This window comes from Miniopterus schreibersii (genome assembly GCF_964146895.1).
Source record: "Miniopterus schreibersii genome assembly, chromosome: 2".
NCBI classification, from domain to species: Eukaryota; Metazoa; Chordata; class Mammalia; order Chiroptera; family Miniopteridae; genus Miniopterus; species Miniopterus schreibersii.
The window spans coordinates 174,749,672-174,769,917 of record NC_138102.1 but is presented as its reverse complement, the minus strand read 5'-3'; the positions used below and the strand labels follow the sequence as shown (position 1 = coordinate 174,769,917).

Genomic DNA, 20,246 nt, shown 5'->3' with positions numbered 1-20,246 from the left:
TCAGTCCTCTTAGCTCTGGATGATGGTGGTGGTGATATAACGCCCTACACAACACTGTGACATGAGGATCCAATGAGGTTCTATAACTGAGAACATTTTAAAAATACAAAGCACTGAGCCGAGTCTAAGGGGTGGCAGTGATTTCTGTGAATGGTCCTCACTTCAGTGATGGAGAGTGGAGGCTGGGTGATCGTGTGGACTCCCAGCCCAGAATTTTCTCCTCTGAACCAGGATGAAAGGAGTATGCCTGGTAGTTAAAATCATGGCTTCTAGAAACACACTCTGGGACCTTGGGCTTGCTTCTTACCTTCTCTGTGTCTCTATTTTCTCACCTGTAAAACGGGGATAACAACGTAATCTGCTTCTTAGGGGTCGTTTCGAGGTTTAAATATAATTGTATATATGGGAAGTAGCACCCAGCATGGCAGATGGAATTGCCGTGGCATTTGCTACGCTGCTGTTGTTGCTGTATTATTGCCTAGAAGTTGTATCTAGACACAGGGGTTTCAGGATGGGCCTAAATGCCCTTTGACAAGGAGCCCTTTCCTGGTGAAGGAAGGGAGGGCGATGTTATATATCCAATAGCGGATTTTTTTTTTGGTAAACAGTGGCCCAAACATATCCTGTTAGTCCAGCACCCCGCCAGGGCAGAACTCGATTAGCTGCATTTAAATGCACGCGCTTGTCAGTATCACAGACTAGAGGAAAAAGTGAACCGTGTTTCTAGCTCCACGGGAAATGTCTTATACTATATATGGTAAGCAAAAAGGCATGAAACGCAATCGCAAGCCACGCACTAGACTCTCCGCTCAGTCGGAGACAAAACATGACAAAAGAAAAAAGTCAAAGGAAAGCCGCACAACTCTTCAGACCGATTGCGTTTGGATCTTTTCTTAGTGGCGTCATTAGGAGAATGCACCCCCCCCCCAACACACACTTCATAACTTCAGTACTTTCAAGTCCACGGTGCATAGTGACTGTACAGTGCCTTCGGAATCTCGAGGCCGTGAGAGGCGCCCTCACCCTGACAGTCTTTCCCGAAGTAGCCCTTGCAGCACTGGGGCAGCTGAATCACCAGGGCGCATTGCTGCCGGCAGCCTTCCAGGTTCCTCTTGAAGGACAGGCTGTACTGACACTTCTGCTTCACGCCCTAAAGGGAGAGAGTGAAGATCCCCGACGTCTGCGGCCTGAACTTGGGCTTGGGGCTCTAGCCTGCTCCCAGTGGGGGCCTGAGTACTGCAAGTCAGAGATGGGACTCACTGGCCTTTAACAAGGGAATTCTTCTCCTGTGTAGACAGCAAATGAATGGGGGAGGGCACAGAGCTAGAAAAACGCCTCTCCAGTCATAAGACCCTTAGAGTGTTTCCAAAGGGTGTGGTTCCTTGGTGAGAGAGTAGGGGAGAGGTAGCTTTCTATCATGGGAGGGGACTTTCTATCACATCGAGGCCCCCAAATCATTGGAAGGGAGGGTATGAGTTACATTTTGTTTTGCGGGGGTGTTTTTGTTAGAGGTTTTCCTAGTAGAATAGAAAGGACTTGGCTTTGGAATAAGTAATAAAACCATTATTTAGTGAACACTTACTAGGTGGTAGGCTCTGTACCCATGGTTTAAAACTTATTTTTCCTAATAGCCACACACTGAATAGTTATCAGCTCCATTTTACAGAGTCAAAAATTACTTTTACATTGCTTTCTGGGCTCCACTCCTCTCTTTGCTCCTTACTAGCTGTGTGACCTTGGCTGATTGCTGATCCTCTCTGACATTCATATTTTTCATAAGTGGAGATAATAATAGCTTCTTATGAATGTTATAATAAGTAGGGATAATATCTAAGAGCCCAGCACAGCTCCAGGGACATGAACAGCAGCCAATAAAATCCAGCTGTTATTTTTATCATTATAATTTTCTTTGAAGGCCCTCCCAGGTCTACACTCCCATGACTTTTCTAGACAATTCCTGGAAGACGGGCAGTGGGTTGACAGGTTCCCTGGGTTAAGAATGTTCATCTCCCACCCCAAGGGCTGGTTGTTGAAAGAATGGCGTAAATTACAGTGATGCAACACACCCACCAATGCACACACACTCACACACACACCTATGCCTACCAGGAGATGGGGGACCGATGACGAAACACACCTATTGCTCTCTAAACGTCACCACTGCATTCATAATTACCTTTGGTTTTGTCCACCTCGGGCAGCTGGGAGGATAGGTGCAGCTCCCACAATCCCCCTAGTAGTCAAGAAAAGAAACACTTAAAAATCAAGAATATTGAGAAACACAAGGACATGCCCCTGGTGAATGTCTTGATGAGCTGACTAAGAACTTCATCTTGATCAAGACCCTGGCCAGGATCAAGAATATTAAAGCAGCCCGGCCGGGCGTGGCTCAGCGGTTGAGCGTCGACCTAGGATCCAGGAGATCGCGGTTTGATTCCCGGGCAGGGCACAGGCCCAGGTTGCGGGCTCAGTCCCCAGTCAGGGGGTGCAAGAGGCAGCCGATCAGTGATGACTCTTATCATTGATGTTTCTCTCTCTCTCTCTCCCTCTCCCGTCCTCTCTCTGAAATCAATAAAGATATATCAAAAAACCCCAAAACATCAAAGCAAACACATGGCAACTTTGCCCTGGAGAATTCTGAGGGTCTGTCTTGGACTCCAGCTCCTGGGTTTAGTTCTTGGAGATGAAAAGTTCCCTGTTGCGCAGAGGTGGGCCAGGGCAACGTGGTCACGAGGCGTACAGTAAACCGGTGGGAAACGTGGATGCAGGTGTCGGCACCATCATAAATCAGCTGGGATACATTTGGCCAATCACAGGCTTTGATCCTTAGTTTTCTGATCTCTAGAATAGGGCTAATAACGCTTGACACTACTTGATCTTCAGGGGATTGGTGAGGGAAAATCACAAACTGAAGAAATGTGTGTGTGTGAATATACTTCGGAAGTCAGCAGGAAGGATAACCGGGTTTTCATCTTCCAGGTTGGCTGCCTATCTCCTAATAATCTGGGATGTCTATTGCATGCCTACAAGCTGCCAGATACGAAAATCAACTGGTGACGGACTTTGCCATGTAAGTCACTTCACGAACTCTTTGAGACTCAGTTTCCAAATCTATATAATAGAGCTGATGATAACTACTCCTGTTATTGGATTATTGTAAGGATATTCATGCAGTGAATAGTACTGGGTGGAAGGATAAATGTGAAATATGAAAATACCTCATACAGTGCGGGGCCTAGGGTAGAAGTTTAACCAATGCAGTTAATGACTGATCCAATGAATGGAGGTGGGGGTGGCATAAAATACTAGGTCTAACCATGAGAAATGGCCATGTTTGTAGTCATAGCCTGTTAAATATGGCAAGTTCATATGGTTTGATAAAACAGAAGCTCAAAAATGCTTGTTGAATGAATGAGTGAACAACTGGATGGATGGGTGGGTGTGAAAATGACTGGTGGGGCACATGGTACCCAACAACCATTTCCTTAATGGCATGAGGGAATCAATGGACGGGTGGGTGGGTGGATAAATGAAAGTTTGCAAGGCCTGTGCAGGGCTAGGTACATGCTTATTGATTGTGAACCTGAAGAACACTGTCATTTGGCCTCTGATCTCTTGGGTCCCAGGCTCACGGAGGACCAGCCCTCGGGAGTTTCACAGCAGAGCCCATGCTGGACCACAAGGGCTATTCCTTGGCTCAAGGCTCTTTTACCACAATAGGAGTAGTGTTTTTAGGACTGACCGAGACATTGAATGATGTAAAAGTGTCACAGCGGCCTCCTAGGGTGGGGTCAATCAGTAGACAGTCAATGCCATAGGCCACACCCAGGTCAAATAAGAGCTCCCGTTGTATAATTCTGCACGTTTGGTCGTTAAGGAAGAGTTCACCCTGAGAGAGAGAGAGAGAGAGAGAGAGAGAGAGATCAACAATCCTTCTGAGGCTTCTTTTCTTTCTAGGCCATATAATGTTGCCAGACTCAGAACTGACATAGATATTTATGCATCTCAAACACTCAGCATGCATTATGTGCCAAGTGCTGTCTTATGTGCTTTACCTATGCAAATTCTTTTATTCCGCACAACGATAGGATGTAGCTACTGTTGCTAGTATTCCCATTTACAGGTGAGGAAACTGAGGCAGTGAGAGGTTAAACGACTTGCCCAAGGTCACTCAGCCAGTAAGTGGTAGCATGAGCATTCATACTGGGCAGCCAGCCTCGTAGCCCACACCGTTTGCCGCTCTGCAACACCGTCTCTGCCAAAGTAGAAACAGTGGCAGCGGGGGTAACAGGATGGAGCCGGGGTGGCCTGGCTGCAGTTCAGGATAAACTTGGTTGACACGGCCACTTCATGTGCAGTAACCGAGGCTCCTTATTTAGTCCCAGCACCCAGCAAAGTGCCTGACGCAACCTTCTTTCCAGGATCCGCAAGTGATGGACTTTACCTTTACAATGTTAACAGTCACTTCTTTTTTCACATGTATTAGGCATTGTCTAAATTGTGCTTTAAATACACGATTTCATCTTATGCTGTGACAGTCCTAGCCCTTTTCTGCACTAAGGTCCACCTAGCAAAGTTGATGGGTACATTTCCTCTCTCCCCCCTCCACCGGGAAGCAAAACATTTTTAGAAAGTTCTATGAAAAGAAAAAAAGATAAATCTCTGCATCTGTGATGCGATGGACACGATGTGATTCAGGGAAAGAACACTGGAAAACTGGTTAAATCCCCCCACTTCTACTTCCGCGGACTTCGGGTTTAATTTTCCTCACCCAGTAAGTAGGATTAATGATTCCATTGCATAGGGTGCTATGGAGGTCAAACTAAATAACGCATTACCAAATGCCCTGAGAGCTGTCTGGCACAGAATGAGCAGTGGGCATCCTTATTATGTTTCTTTGATACGCCGCCAGTTTGATCTATGGAGATACTACAGCTGGTCTCGAGTGTAAGTACATTGGGGTAACTTTCTGGAAATTGGATTGTAAAGGTGCTAACATTCCTTATATTCAGTTATAAATTCAATGCAATTCCAACCCAAACACCAAAGGGATTCTGGCCGGTCATCACTTTACGGAAAGTTGTGTGGCACTTCTCAGAAGGCTCTTTGAAGGGAATCAACTCATCTGGGAGCTGCATCCCTTTTGCCATTTCTCCTCCCTACTGCCTGGAAGGTGGAAGTGGTGGCGGGAGCTCCAGCACCCATGCTGGACCTTGAGGCGACTTTGAGGCTGGAGACGTGCTAAAGAGCAGAAAGACAGAAGGAGCTCCCCCATCGAGCCACCATACCAGCTCTGGATGAGCCACCTCCTGATTTCTTTTATAGGAGGGGTAAACCCTTTGTATTTAAGTCGCTGTCATTTTGGGTTTTCCTTTATGTGCAGGATATAGGATGTAGCTACTATTACCCTATCAGATCCACTCATCATATGGGGTTAGAGGAAGGTAAAATTGTTCAGGAACTAACCAGGGAAGGTGAAAATTGCAAACTTTCTCTGTTGGCTCATTTAAGAAGCAACAGCCTAGAGCTGGTTCTGACCACCAAGAGAGGGCTGGAGACAGGGCACAGTGGGGCTAGGAAGGAAGGGGAAGGAATGACAGTGTACTTTCCTGTTTCAGGAAGTGTCTCACACTGGAAAGTAAATGCTCCACCGATTAACTAACTAACTAACTAACTAACTAACTAACTAACTAACTAACTAACCAGCCCACCTAAAAGCTGCTCTCCACACACGTAAGAGGAAGGGGGCTCCTTGTCACCTACTACCAGGTGGGCCAGGATTTATCAGGTTTTTCATGTTCACTTATTTACTCCCAGGGGAAATACCTCTCAAGGGAGTGAGGGAAAAGAGCTTGCTGTCAACATGGGAAAAATGGACATCCCCTCAAAAGGGCAACAGTTAGGGGGGAATGCCGATGATGGGTTCCCAGCCCCCACCCGTGTGACGATACTCACAATGTTATTGTCAGCTCCGCACCGCACACTCAGCTCTGAGCCTTGCAGGGTCTTCCAGGCAGCAGATCTGGGGAGATCCACCGCTGAAACCTATAGAAGCCAGGATGCCACATTAATGCCCCAAATTTGGGCCGAGGAAGGGGCCGAAGGAGCTTTGCCAACAAACCAAATTCAGACACAGGTTTTTCCAAGAGTTCTAATAATTCCAGCTTTAGAATGACAGTAGGTCTAACCAAAGGAATAATAATTACAGGCCCTCTAGGAGCCTGGAAATTCCTTCTGTGGGGAAAGTCTCCGCCAGCTGGACTGGGTTCAGTCACCCTTCCGGCTCCCGTCTGTGGGGGAGTGGGTCAGGGAAATGGCACAGGGTGCTGTTACAGGCTGAATTATGTCCCCCCCAAAGTCAGAGTTCTGACCCTCATTACTTTAGAACGTGACTTTACTTAGAAATAAGATCGTGCCTGCCTGGCGTGGCTCAGCAGTTGAGCATCGACCCAGGATCCAGGCGATCGGGGTTCGATTCCCGGTCAGGGCACATGCCCGGGTTGTGGGCTCGATCCCCAGTCGGGGGCGTGCAGGAGGCAGCCGATCAATGACTCTCTCATCATTGATGTTTCTATCTCTCTCCCTCCCCATCTCCCTTCCTCTCTGTGAAGTCAATAAAAATATATTTAAAAAGAAAAAGAAAGAAGATCGTTGCAGATGCAGTTAGCTAAGATGAAGTCACACTGAAGTAGGGTGGGTTTCTAATCCACTATGAGTGGTGTACTTTCCAGAAGAAGAGAGGAGATGCAGGAACCATGTGAAGATGCAGAAACCCTCAGGGAGAAGAGAGCTTTGTCACAACAGAGGCCGAGATGGGTGGGGTGCGCCTACAAGCCAAGGAATGCTAAGGATTGCCGCCAACCACCAGAAGCCAGGAGAGAGGCAGGGAACAGCTTCTCCCTCAGGGCCTTGAGGGGGAGCAACCTTGTCAGCACCTTGATCTCGGGCTTCCAGCCTCCCGAATTCTGAGACAATATATTTCTGCTGTTTCAAGCCACCCAGTTTGTGGGTAATTTGTTATGGCAGCCCCAGGAAACTAATGCAGATCCTATGAATTAACCAAAGTTCGGACATTGGGCGTTTTTGGATTGGACAGATTCACTTCTGGAGAGAAACATGGTCCTGGTTGAGGGTTTTAGCAGGATCTGCCATGTTCCTACAAGATCTCGTCTTCCTGAGCACAGCAGATGGGTTCAGGAATGAACAACTGACCTCAGCGGAATGAATCAGTCCTTTGCCTAGAAACTTTGGAATTGGGAGAGGAGTCGGTCTGGAGAAACTTTGGGACTGCCGTCAGCAGCCCTCTCGCCAAGTGAATGACCGAGGCGGAAAAGCTGATCTGATCGACGTACAAGACAGGAAAGCTGCTGGTGGGTATTGGTGAGAGTTAGAAAGTACAAGGCCGGTTGCAGAAACAGGACGAGGGGTGGTATACCACAGGGGTCCATTAGTGACGGCTGGTCAGAGGACACAGAGGGCAGGGGCTGCTCACAATCCCTGGATGGACTGCGTCACCCTGGGGCTTCCCTGCACTCGTGTCTGCGTGAAAACAAAATACCTTGGCGTCTCGGATCACGTGGAACTTGAGATGCTCCTTCAGCTTGTCCTGGTTGACTTGGTTGAACAGGAAATCCTGTTTTTCCTGGGGCAGGGCCTGGAGGGCTTGGTCAGTGGGCCAGAAGAGGGTGACCGGGGTGTGCAGGGGGTCAGTGATGAGGCTCAGCAGCCCAGCACCCTGAAACACAGGGCCGGTGCCATGCTCGGCGAAACCCAGCAGTGAGGACGAAAGGTGGCTGGGGTCCCCTCCCTGCCCACCCAGGGACGCAGGCAGAAACTAGAGGCCCATTGCTCTCCAGCTGTTTGGACCCTCATTTTCTTAGAAAGCAAAAGGGGAAGTGAAAGCAAAAGGGGGCTTTTGTTAATAGGAAAATAAACTTAAGCAAGTATCCTATTATTATTATTTTTTCCCCTACTCCTGCCCACATATTTTAATTTCTGGAAGACCCATTTAGCACTTTTCTCACATTTCATTAAAAAAAGTGAAACCTACCCAATACTGAGATACTTCCGTGTATTTATAAGATTTCTAGATCACATAGATCCAGAGAAGAAATTGTCAGATGAACGGGAGGGACCATTTGATAGCCTTCTATAACCTGGGCGCATCGCGTACATTTTTTTCTTGTAATTGTTCCAACAGCCCTGTGCAGTAGGCTTTACTATTCCCTTTCATTGAGCCCAGAAAGGTTTCCTAACTTGCCATAAAGGCCTGTGTTCAACCAGACCTGATGCCCAGGTGTGGGGGGGACCATAAGGTTTGGGGAGTGGGTGGGTGGGCAAAGATGACTTGTCCGTAACATCCCTGGAGAGTCTCACTTTGGACACCTTGAAATCTCCACTTCTTCAAAGCTGCCCAGAGTCTGACCCCAGACTGTTTTGAAAATCAGTGGGCAACAGAGAGGTTTGCAGACTATACTATGGGGGGTGGGGGTGGGAAGCTAGAGTTCTTAGGGCCCTCCTGGGACTTCTTGGAGCAGGAGCAGGAGCAGGAGAGGGGCCTTGAGAACTCTGACTCTTCCCCAGGCTCCTCTGCAATATTTGTTTGAACAAGAACTTTTCCTACTCAATTTGTGGGAACAGTCTCTGAAGTCAGGAGGATATAGTTTGAAATGCAATTTCTACCTGTCTCAGGGCACAGATTCCTGACTCTCCACCTCGGCTTCCCTGTTGCTATGAGGCAGGCGGTAGTCCCAGATGGGAAGCTCCCGGCTCAGGGGCTGGTACACCCTCACTCCTTTCCCTTGCTCAAACCCTTCAATCTCTCACTCGGCTTATGTACACTCTAGAGCCGAACAAGCCATACAGCATTTTGGGGATGGACCGGCAGAGAATAACTTTGTTATCTAGAAAGTAAGGACTCCTCCACACAGGCCCAGAACAGCTGGCTAGTGCCCCAGACAAACAGAACGACAAGAAACTAAACCAACAGCAAAAAAAACACACCCAAACCAAAACCCCTCCCAAACCCAAACCTCTTTAGTTGGGTTAGCCCCAGAGGTAACTTTCCTCCGAGGTTTTTACCTGTATTAAGTTGCTAAATTTGGTGTAGCCGTGATTCATTGCCAGAGTCGTGAGGTTTTGCTGCAAAGATAGTAAGAAGGGGAATGTTACCTTGCCCCGTGCAGTTCACAAAGAGCTTGAACAAAACCTCAGCTGATGTGATGGGGGTTCGATAACACAGCAGGTACCCTGGGTCGGTACCGTGGGGGGCTCATGGGCACGCCCCCTGGCTCGGCCTACCCTTGACTTTCTGCATTATTTCCCAGACTGCCTTGCAGCTAGAGCCCCAGGTGCCATAGGGTCCTCCAGGGGGCAGCGCTCATGCAAGGCTTATTGGTGGAAAGAAACAACCGGAGGTGGCAGTGGCTGCTGGCAGGGAGATCAGATCTTCTGACAAACACATGGCGAGGGCATCTGGTGTCCAGATCCTGTGTCCTCGGTGCTGAGGCTGGGGACAGGTGGCACTGGGAGAGCTGTTACAGGAGGAATCAGGGGCCTTCCCTCTGCAGGTGTCCTGGGCTGCTTTGTGCCCAGCTGGGCAGCGTCTGAATTAGGCTCCCAGGCTTTCCAGAGATTTGGGGATGTCAATGTCTTAAGAAATTCCTTTTTGTTTAAGTTCGGTATAGTGGATTCTGTTGTCTACAATGAAGAATTCTGGCCAATATGAATAAATAACAATAAAAGTTAAAATGGTCTTTGCTGTCAATTGAGAAGGAGTTTTACTCCAGGTCTAGTTTTAGTGATAGCTACCTACCTACCTACCTATCATCCATCTATGTAATTTTTCCATCTTCCAAATCTATTCAACACCACTTGCCCTTGTGGACACTAAAGAAAATTGATAAAATCCATTTATCTACTTAAAACAGATTTACTTATTTGCTTCTTACTAAAGAATAATATTTACTAGGCTTTTCATAGTTGCTTGAGATCGAGGCAGCAAAATTAAAATGTCCCGAAACGATGCCTCACAGTCAGAATGGAGATAATAAATTATTAGCACTACGAGTCACTTTGTGCTGAGAGCATGACCATGAGTGAGTTCACCCACCAGAATCCTCCCAGAGGCATCTCTAGGGGTGACAAGCAAGTTCTGCGGAGACAGCAATTTGTCAATGATGTGGATGACTCCATTGGTACTGATGATGTCACTGGATATGATCCTAGCTTTATTATTTATATACACTGTGTCCTGAAATCAACCAAAGAGAAAAAAAATGAGCACAAATAGAAATAGACACAAAATTACCTCTTGCTGAATGCTCGACAACATGTTAAATTGTCATAAAAGTGAATGTTTAAGCAGATTTGTGGGCAAAATCTGAAGATCCAAGTTTAGCACCTATTTTATTATGGTTATAAAGAGGAAACTGGGACAAGAATGTAATTTTCACCTGGAGAACTGAATAGCAGATCATCAACCCAAACAGTCATTTCACTGTGATTCTCAAATATGAAATAACAAGCAGATTGAAATTGGCTTCTGGTTCCCATGTGTTCTCTATATCACCAACCCTCCCCCTCTGCCCCATCCCACACTTTCCGCCCTTTGCTGTGAACCTTATAGCCACCGTTTGTGGGGAGGGAGTGGACCAGCATGGTCAAGTGGCTTTGGTCAAAAGCTTTCATTTCTCTCCAGCTTTTGATCAATGTTGCCAGAAGCAGTTCTGTTGACCACCTGAAGCTGCCTTGAGTTCGAATTCCAGCTCTACTATTTACTTACTGTGTGACCTTGGACAAGTTACTTAACTTCTCTGAGCTCAGTTGAGGAAAATAATAGTATCTATATTATGAGGATCCAGTGAGCTCGTACACATCAAACACTTAGTACCAAACACTTAGTACCTGGCTTATCGAAAGCACTCACCATGTGTTTGTTGTTGTTGTTATTACTATTTTTATCGTTCTGGGTTTTACTCTAAGGAAGAGGGAAGAAAGAGGGCCCAAGGAAAATGGGCACCTTCCTGAGGTGGCCCCTCTTACCTGAGAGACGGAGATGACAATTGACTCCCCTTGGAGAGAAGTAGCATTTGGGGTCAGTTTCAGGTCCTCCAGGAGCAGCTGGTGGCAGGCGATCACATGATACCGAAGGACCTGGGGCATCACGCCCTGTCTGTCCCAGTCTTTAACCTGCAATGGAAGGTCAGAGGGTTCCTGCCAGAGCAGGAGCCTTTGCCCCCACTGTCCCTGTCGCGTCCTGCGTGCCATGTGCCCCTTCCCCATCTCGCCCCGCCCAGGCCCTGGGAAGGGGGCAGGGCGGGCTGGTGCCCAGGTTAGAGACTGTTCAGGTGAGGGGGGCCCATGGCCGTTCCCTCCTGCTTCCCTTCAGAATCGCAGAGGGGGAGGGAGCTCGGAGCGCCTTTGGTCCAGCATTTCACAGCAGGCAGGGGCCCCAAGCCCGGTGAGATTCTACCCAAGAAAGAGAGTCTTCTTGTGAAAAGTACTGGGGAGCATTGCCTCTGCTTCCCTTCCCGGAGAGGCCCCTGGGCCAGATGTAAACCTTTAGGATGAGAGATCCCGACGCTTCTCCATTTGTGAATCAAAATGCGAACAAACTGAACCCTAACGTAGGTGTAATAAACAGCCCACATGGTTCTCGTTTTTCTATGAAAATGCCTTTGATCCTTTAAAAATACTATCAAATGTCAAATTTTTTCAAAAATTATTTTTGTGTCCCTGCTTTGCCAGTGTCCAAAATATATGTCTAAAGAAAGATGCAGTGCATGTGGTGGCTAAGAACACAGACTCTGGGGGCATGTTTGAGTCCTTGTGCCACCATTTTCAGTCAGGTGACCTTGGGAAAGTGACTCCTCTCAGCGTCCTCGATGGTAAAATGGGCATAATGATAGCACTCAGCTCACAGGGTTGTCACGAAGACTAAAGGAGTTAACTTAGATCAGGCACAGAAACAGTGTCTGGAACACTCAATAAATGTATGCTACATTATAACAGATTAATGGGCAACCCAGCGTGAAGAGTCCCAGTGAATATCAGAACATTAAAGGCTCTGATAAGTCCTGCAAGAAAGAAACCCCAATTTAAATCCCTTTAATCCAATGTTCTTTCTCTTTTTTAGTTATGGGAAGTTTGGATCATTTAAAAATTGCTGATCTTTTCCAACCTCCTACTGTATTCAGGAATGTCCTTGAGAAGGTCTCTGGTCAGTGGTTACCCCAAATCCAATTGAATGCTTCCTCTGATAGGGGTCCCTATGCTGAGAGGCAGCCCCTTCCATTGCTGGCCTTAGAGCTCCTGCCCACACATGTACCCACTGTTGGTTCCGGGTGACACCCAAAGACTGTGTTCTAGACCCAGACCTCTTCCACCTGCCGAAGCTTCATGCTCACCCGAAGATCATTATCGAAGGCCGCAGACAAAGGTGCAAAAACGGTGAAGGGGCCTGAGCCAGCCAAGTCTCGTACAGAATGCTCCTGTGGAAAGAAGGTGGGGTGACATGCCACATATTCAACATAAATACAGGGCAGAGGGAGTAGATGGGGTGGCAGAGGGGAGTGAGCACTGGGTGGGGAGATCTGTGCCTCATTTAGTCTCAGATTCAAGTTCATTCAGATTCAGTGTCATTGAAATAATGTTTATGTTTATCTGGTTATCCAAATAACATATGCTTATTGTATAAAGATTTGAAAATACAGTAAAAAGAAGAAAATAACAACCCATAGTCCCACCACTGAGAAGTCGCCCCTGTTATTTTCAGGTATTCTTTTTCAGTGTCTCTTCCACATGTACCTATAGGTCATAAGATGATTTAACTGTTCTAATTGTCTCGTTGCCAATACTAATATCCTATGGTTATATTTTCTTCTAGATCTCATTCCTCTGGATTTTTGTCTTATTCTAGTATATCCGAATATGCTTATTCATAGGTATGATGTGTAGAAAGACCTAACATAATATTTTCACCCAAAGAGTTAACCAGTTGTCCCTGTACTGCTTCTTTTTTCCACTGGTATGATGGCAGTTTTCTCATATGTCACATTCTTATGTGTAGAACGGCCACTGTGACGATTTTTCACTCTTTCATTCTGCCCACCAGAGGCCTGAAGAGTTCACAAATGACCAGCACAGAGCCCGCTCCAGAAATCCAGGTTCCCAGACTTTCTTTGACCCTCACCGACTCCAGAGACCACAGGCACATCCTGTATCTGGCTCGAGACCCAGCTCTTACAGCGAGACACACACACATATTCTTACCAGCAGCTGGAAGAAGTACTGGGAGGTTTGGGGGTTCCTGGGAAGCTCCTGGAAACAAAGAGAGGGTAGGCTCACTTAATGTCTGTGAATTATACACAAGAACAAACAACACAGGGTTATTGCAGGGCAGTTTCTCTAAGATTGAGAGCATCTACCATCCTTTCAATGGGGACTCTGCCACCCTGGGCCTTTTCCAGCCCCATCTACGGGTTTCCGACTGATGTTCAGAATGACTATGTGGACATGCTGTGAGCTCCAAAACCTTTCTGGAGTCACCATCTGACTTATCAAAGAAAGAGCCAGCCATTTCCAGAAACATCAGAGCTCTAAGTAATTTTTAAAGTTCAAATACTTTTATTATTATTCTTTGAACAACAATAGCAATTTATTTTTTCACAGTTCTGGAGGCTGGAAGTCCAAGATCAAGGTGTCATCAGTCAGTAGATCTGGTTTCTTCTGAGGCCTCCCTCCTTGGCTTGCAGATCACTATGGCCTCTTACTGTGTCCTCACATGGCCTTTCCTCTGGGTGTATGTCCCTGGTGTCTCTTTTTGTGTGTTCATGTTCAAATAGTTTTTAAAAAATGAGATATAGATTTATGGCAGATTTAGTTTCTCTATTAACAGGAATTTTGCATCAGCCAGAATGCTCTAGCCTCTTTTTAAATCAAATAATGGATTGTTGACTTTATAACAGGCAGAAATCTACAAGCATCCTATGCCCAGCGTAGATGCACACACACGCCCCCCAACAGCAACCCACGCCCTGCTCATGCCTGGGAGTCATTCTGTTCTCTGTGCCCGTTGCTCACATTATCTCACTTAATACTCCTAACAACCTGATGGGGTTGGAGGCATTATTTTCTTTTCAGGTTAGAATGCAAATGCACAGAGAGGTGATGTGATCTGCCCAAAGTCACACTACTAACTGGCAAAGCTGAATTCAAACCCAGGTGTTTCTGACTCTAGAACTGTCGATCTGAGACACTACATTCCAGGTCAAATGAATTCCATGGGTAGATCAAATTTCTTTTCACCACCAATTAATATAAAGACAGTCATTCACAGTGTTACAAAGCTTCCACATTATAAAACTCTTGCATGGCCCTTAGCAGCCTGGAGTCTCAGCACAGCGAGGGAAGTAGAGTTGACTCTATGGAAACGTGTCTTGTGTTACCTGGTGGATGTTGCCACGGCAGGTGAGCCCATCCCCAACGTAGTTTGGTTTGCAAGTACAGGTCCTTTCCTCTTCTCCAGTGTGATTGCAGATAGCAAATTCACTGCAGCCGCCATTTCTCTGGTAAAATTTCCAAGGGGTGGGAGATAGGGGTCGGACCAGTTAGTTTGCCAGTAGGAAATTTCTCAGCACCGGGGGGTTAACTAGAAAGGTCCCCGTCTTGTTTGACACTTCCCAGCTTTAGCTAAACCCTGATCCCATCATAGCAAAGCTAAGAGTCATGGACTAGAAGGAAATAGGTATAAAATTATACAAGACATTGCCCTTGCCTGCAAAGAGCTTATAAACTGAGGAAGACGGGGCAGAGACCTAAGATATAGACAGAGCAAAGTGCAGTTCAGAATCAACGTCCATGGGAAAACTCAAGAAGGGCTCTGCAAGCCTAAGCTAAGGCCCTAAGAGGGGAAAGAATGGGAAGCTCAAGAAAAATAAATCCGATGAAGCTGAACAGAGAAGGAGGTCAGCAGCCTTAAAGACCAGCTACAAAGTCTCGCCTCCCAATCCCCATCCCGAAAGTATCTGTGGAGCATGATATTTTGGCCCAGGAGTGACCTTCCGCCCCAGATTCCTGCCTCACTGACACAGCTCAGTGAGCTGTTCAAAAAAGCGGACTCTTGGAAGACCATAAACCACCTCCTAGGGGCCCCGGATCTTCCAGCTAAATACCCTGGATTTACTTGTCTCAATACCCTGCATGCGCTAAGACCACAAAGACAAATCCCCTCTTGTCCCACCTTCCTGTTCATCCCTGTCAACCACAGAGGTCTAGGCGTCCAAGGTGATCCCCTACTACATGGATACTCCCCTGCATGTTGCTCTATGCACCGGGATCTGACTCTGTATCCCCCCCTTCCCACCCTCACAATCCCCTCCCTGTGTGATCTGAAACTCACCACCATTAGCAAGCCCCCAGCAGTCTCCACTGTTCCCTGAAAGCTCTTTTCACCTCTTACTGAAGAGGTGTCTGTCTCCCACAGGCTCTGTTTGCCCTGCGCCCCCCCCCCCCCCGGACAGGACATTTCACATCACCAGTCTCCTCAGCTCTCAATCACTGTCCCCTTACTCTCAGCTGATGAGCTCAACTCATGGAGAAAACAGACATATGGACAAGAGCCTCATCTTCCTGTCCTGCGGTCCACCACCTGCCTGAGCCTCAACTCACAGCGAATTTCCAGGCCTAAAGCGGTGCCTGGTACCTGGTGGATGCTCATCGACCAAATGTGTGTCGCACCGTGCAAGGCTTTCCACTGGATATAGAAGGCACACAGCCTCTGCCTTCAGAGAACACAGACATTTTTAAGTTAATTCATAGTAAAGGGCCCCATGAAGTAGGTGCCCATGAGTGTTTCACTGACTTGACTAATTGACTAATTGACTGGCTGACTAACGAACGAACGAACTAGCTGCCTGACTGAGCAACTAAAGGACTGGTGGACTGATTGATTACCTACCTACCTATCTACCACTGCCCCTGATCCTGTGTGAGGCTCACCTCTCCTCTCCACCTGTGGGCTCTGGGCCCCATTCCCTTACCCGTTCACGTATTTTCCTCCTCTAACAGTTCACCTTCTCGAGACCCTTCAGCATCAGTTTCCTCCTCTCTATTGTATTGTACCCATCAGCATAAATACACGCCTTAATAGGACTCATTTGCAAGAAAACAAACTTCCTTTCTTCTGAGAAAAATCCAGTGGGTGGTGGCAGTCATGGGTGCAGGTGAAAGGAGAGTGGCCATGAGTTCATGACCCTAGTACCTGAGTGTCAGGTACAGGTGGGTTCATTGCATTAGTTGCCAAGGCAAGGTGGCCAGTTTTGGAAAAAACACACAGGAATAGCCACTGGAAGGACCGCTGTTAGACTAAATTTGGCCGTCCAATCAGTTGTAACAGCTCCACATCCCAGCCCCCTGCCTTCTGCCGCTTTTCCCCTATTGTCCCCACACGATCACTTCATGTTGGGACACTGTTCTCCTGAGGAGCATGTCACACCAACACAGGTGACAGTAGGGGCCTCACTTGGAGAGGAGGGGCTTTAATTACGAGGTGTCAGTGCTGTTCTTGTGGCCACAACTGGAGGCTCTCAGGGGGACAGTGACATAAATAAGGAAGCTAAGGTGTTTCCATGGGGCCTCTGCTGGGGTCACTGCCTCGTGGGAGGAACAAGCACCCCAAGGTGTGGTCAAGACTGGCCTACGAGCCAGAGAGATGGGGGTTCGAGTTCTGGCTGTGCCTGAGCTTGCTCTGTGATCTTGGGCAAGGACCTGTGCTCCTCCCAGTTTGCAGTGGGTTGGAGGTTGGCCTCCCACAGGCAGGGCCACCTCCTAAGTCCTGGTACCTGTGGAGATGACCTTGTTTAGAAAAAGAGCCTTTGCAGATGTTATGAGGGATTGAGATGAGATCATCTTGGATGAGCCAGGGGGCCCTTAAAGTCCACCAACATCCTCGTTAGGACAGAAGACAGACACAGAGGTGAAGGTGAAGGCCACTTGAAGACAGAGGCAGAGACCGGTGTTTCCCCAGGGGTACCACTGGCATACGAGGGAGAAATGAGCCTCAAGCCCAAAGCAGCTCTGAGGTGATCACCCCGACACCTCATCCCTTGGAAGGGGGTAAGCACCCCACGCCGACCTCAGAGGGCCTCGGCCAGGGCTGGACTCACGGTTAAGCAGATGTTGATGAGCGTGCAGACCCTCCCGTCGCCAGTGTACCTCTGCAAACAGTTGCAGACGGCCTGTCGGGGGGAGCGAGAGGCCGTTTCATGGGGGGTTCGCTGGCTCTCACACTAGGAGTCCCCGGGGGTACCGGTAATGTGAGCAGGCTCTATATGGGGGGGTATCTATCCTGTAATGGTGACGATCATCTTACATCTTAGCACCGTTGGCACACTTCGCTCTAGCCCTGGCATCTCCTACCTATCCTATCTTTGCTACCAAGTACTTTGTTTTTAAGAAACTTTGTTACCTTATTTGGTCCCTTGTTCTGGGCACTCGGCTCTTGCCTGTCTTTGGTTGGTAAAGGCTCAGTTGCAAGGAAGCTAAGCTCCCCCGCTGCCATTCAACTCAGTGCTTGCTCACCTCCGCCCAGCCTCGGCCCCCCGGGCACCAGCACTCGGAGGCGCCAGGCGATGGCTCTGCAGTCAAATCAGTAGCACACGGGAAAATACTCAGTCAAGCCCACTGTCTGACCGAGGAAGGCAGTTGGGCACATCAAGATGAGGGAGGGGACACTGTCTATAGGAAGTTGGGGACTGTCTAGTTCACCCCGGGTCCCAGGTGCCCTGCTCAGGAGCACCTGGGCATGGCGGTGAGTGGGCCTAATACCCAGCTATGCTCTATTCACCAAGCCGTGCGTCCAGAGGAAGGGGCACCTGCTCCTGGTGTGTTCCCCCAAGGGGTGGCTTTTCTAATTCACACAAAACCTCCTACACAGGAGAGGTGGCTCTGGTCTGACATCTGCTTGTTAGAACTTGAGCTCATTGGCTGGCCAGCCAGGGCCAAAGGGTGGGTTTTCACTGCTCCTTTTCAGCTTAATTACAGGCCCTGATCTGGGCTCAAACCTTTATCAAGGTGCCCACCAGCTGCCCCTCCTGGGCTAAGGCCCCGTCTCAGAGACCAACCCTGCATCTCATTGCCTTCTAGGTCAAAGGAAGACTTTTAGAGGCCTGAGCACCAAAAACGTATAGGTTTTCCCCATCTCATATGTGGAAATAAGAACTCCACTGAACCCCAAAATGTGTATAATAAGGCACACCAAAACTGACTGCTCTGAGGTCTCTGAAGGGCTCACCAAGGCCAGGTGAACATTCCCTGGGGAACTTGACCTCCTCATCCAGTTCTGATGTATGTCATCTGCCTGACCGCTGGGCTGTACATGATGTGACCGAGACTGAGGGAAGCAGGGCTAGGGTCCCTGAGCCACCAGCTTCCTGGCCTGTGTCTTTCCCCCATGACCTTTCCTCTCCTTTGGGACCCTCAGATTTTCCCACCTGCCCAATTCTTCTCACTAGGGAGGCCCTGCAAGGTCATTGTGTTAGGGAATAGATGACCGACAGAGGGCTTAAAAATGTTAGCTTCTGCTGTGGCCCATGCATTTCAGAGCCTCAAGCCACAAAAAAATCGTGGGATTCTGGGAATCAGAGAGCTGAAAAAAAGGGAGACACTGTTGAGGACCTTCTAGGTGCTTCTGGAACCATGTGGTGTTTGGAGAAGTCTACTCTCCCCACTCAAGGAGAGCCCCTTCTCCTAAGTACCCTCTGTCTCCCCTCCTATTTCTTTGGGAATGCTTTCAGAATTTCCCCTAAAGTGTTTATTTTTTGCCGAGGTCTCTTCTCAGCCCCCTTCTCTCAGGCTGGGGTCTAAAGGCCCTTAGCCCCTCCCGGAGGCAGAGCTCACCTGGTTGGGTCCAGTCTGCGTGCACTCTGCGTGCCTGTGACAGCCACCATTGTTCTCCAGGCATGGGTTGATCTCTTTAGAACAGAAAACCAACACCTTGCATGAGAATCAAGCCTCATTTTCGAGTAAAGGCATCTTGAGAGACCAGCCAGGATGGCTAACTGACCGAGGAGAGCATGTGTCCACGTGCGATTCAGTTTTCTGATATCTCCGGGGCAGAAGTAACCGAACGGGGAGGCTACCAGATATGGTTTCTCAAAACCGACTCTCTGGGATGGGGCTGTGCCAGCACAGGCATGGTCTGCGGGCTTGAATCTGTCCTCTACTGAGTGAATCTACGAGTTGGCAGCCAAAGATTGAAATAATAGAATCTTGGAGTCCAGCCCGCCATGCTATGAATGATGAGACTTAGGAATTAAAAGAAATCATTGCAACCATCAAAATATAATTGGCTCAGGAAAGAGTCATCAGCAGATGCTAATTTTAGGCGATATTTTGATGAGGAGATTTGCTTGGTGTTAAAACATCTCCCCACTGATGGCTTATTAGTAGCAAAGGGGAAAAAGTAACTATGCCAGTAGAGAAGTCAGATAGCACCTTGACTAGTGGTCACAATTAACAGCACAGCCAAGAGGCAGTTGGAAATCACAAGCATCCAGTGCGATATCCTGAGAAAGATGCAACATTGCTAGTGTGATATTGGGCCTGATATGCAAAATCTGAATATAATAATGAAAAAAACATCAGGCAAACCCAAGTGAAGGACATGCTAGCAAAAAAAAGTTGGGATGGTGCGCAGTATTATTCCACAATGTCAGTGTCATCAGAGAAAAGCAAGGCTGAGGAACCAGCCCAGGTCAAAGGGGCCTAACGAGACATGAAAACTGAATGCAATTCCCAGCCCTAGACTGGATCCTGCTCTAGAGGGGAAATGTCAAAAAAGGACAATATTGGGTCAATTGATAAAGTCAGAATACAAATGGTAATTCAACAAAAGTATTAGGTTAAAATAAATTTACTGAAGTTGATCACCACTGTGGCTATATAAGAGTCTATCCTTGCTCTCAAATATGCGCCAATATTTAAGGAGAAAGGCAATATGATATATGTAGCTTATTCTCAGATGGTTAGAATATATATATGTGTATATATATATCAAATGGGGCAAAATATTAACAGTAACTGAACCTAGAGAAAGAGAAAAATAGGTCTTTTTTTTGTACTATTCTAGCAATTTGTCTGCATAAAATTTTTTTTCAACTAAAAGGTTAAAATTTAGACAACTTACAATGGCATGCCTTTATAGAAGAGCAGTGTTTAGTGATTAAAATAATGATTTGGAGGTATAC

The 20,246-nt window shown here is 47.6% G+C and overlaps 1 protein-coding gene across 1 annotated transcript in view; it reads right to left on the bottom strand.

Moving 5' to 3' along the window:
- STAB2 (stabilin 2) overlaps positions 1-20,246 on the bottom strand; it is a 116,164-nt gene that overhangs the window by 19,495 nt on the left and 76,423 nt on the right. Inside the window, exons 43-55 of the mRNA XM_081127683.1 lie at positions 18,898-18,971; positions 17,166-17,237; positions 14,448-14,567; positions 13,273-13,320; positions 12,408-12,491; positions 11,044-11,190; positions 10,112-10,252; positions 9,082-9,141; positions 7,559-7,735; positions 5,956-6,045; positions 3,743-3,889; positions 2,177-2,233; positions 1,024-1,150 (exon numbers count right to left, since the gene is read on the bottom strand). Of these exons, the coding sequence (XP_080983809.1) occupies positions 1,024-1,150; positions 2,177-2,233; positions 3,743-3,889; positions 5,956-6,045; positions 7,559-7,735; positions 9,082-9,141; positions 10,112-10,252; positions 11,044-11,190; positions 12,408-12,491; positions 13,273-13,320; positions 14,448-14,567; positions 17,166-17,237; positions 18,898-18,971 (1,344 nt within the window). The remainder of the gene's footprint in view (positions 1-1,023; positions 1,151-2,176; positions 2,234-3,742; positions 3,890-5,955; positions 6,046-7,558; positions 7,736-9,081; positions 9,142-10,111; positions 10,253-11,043; positions 11,191-12,407; positions 12,492-13,272; positions 13,321-14,447; positions 14,568-17,165; positions 17,238-18,897; positions 18,972-20,246) is intronic.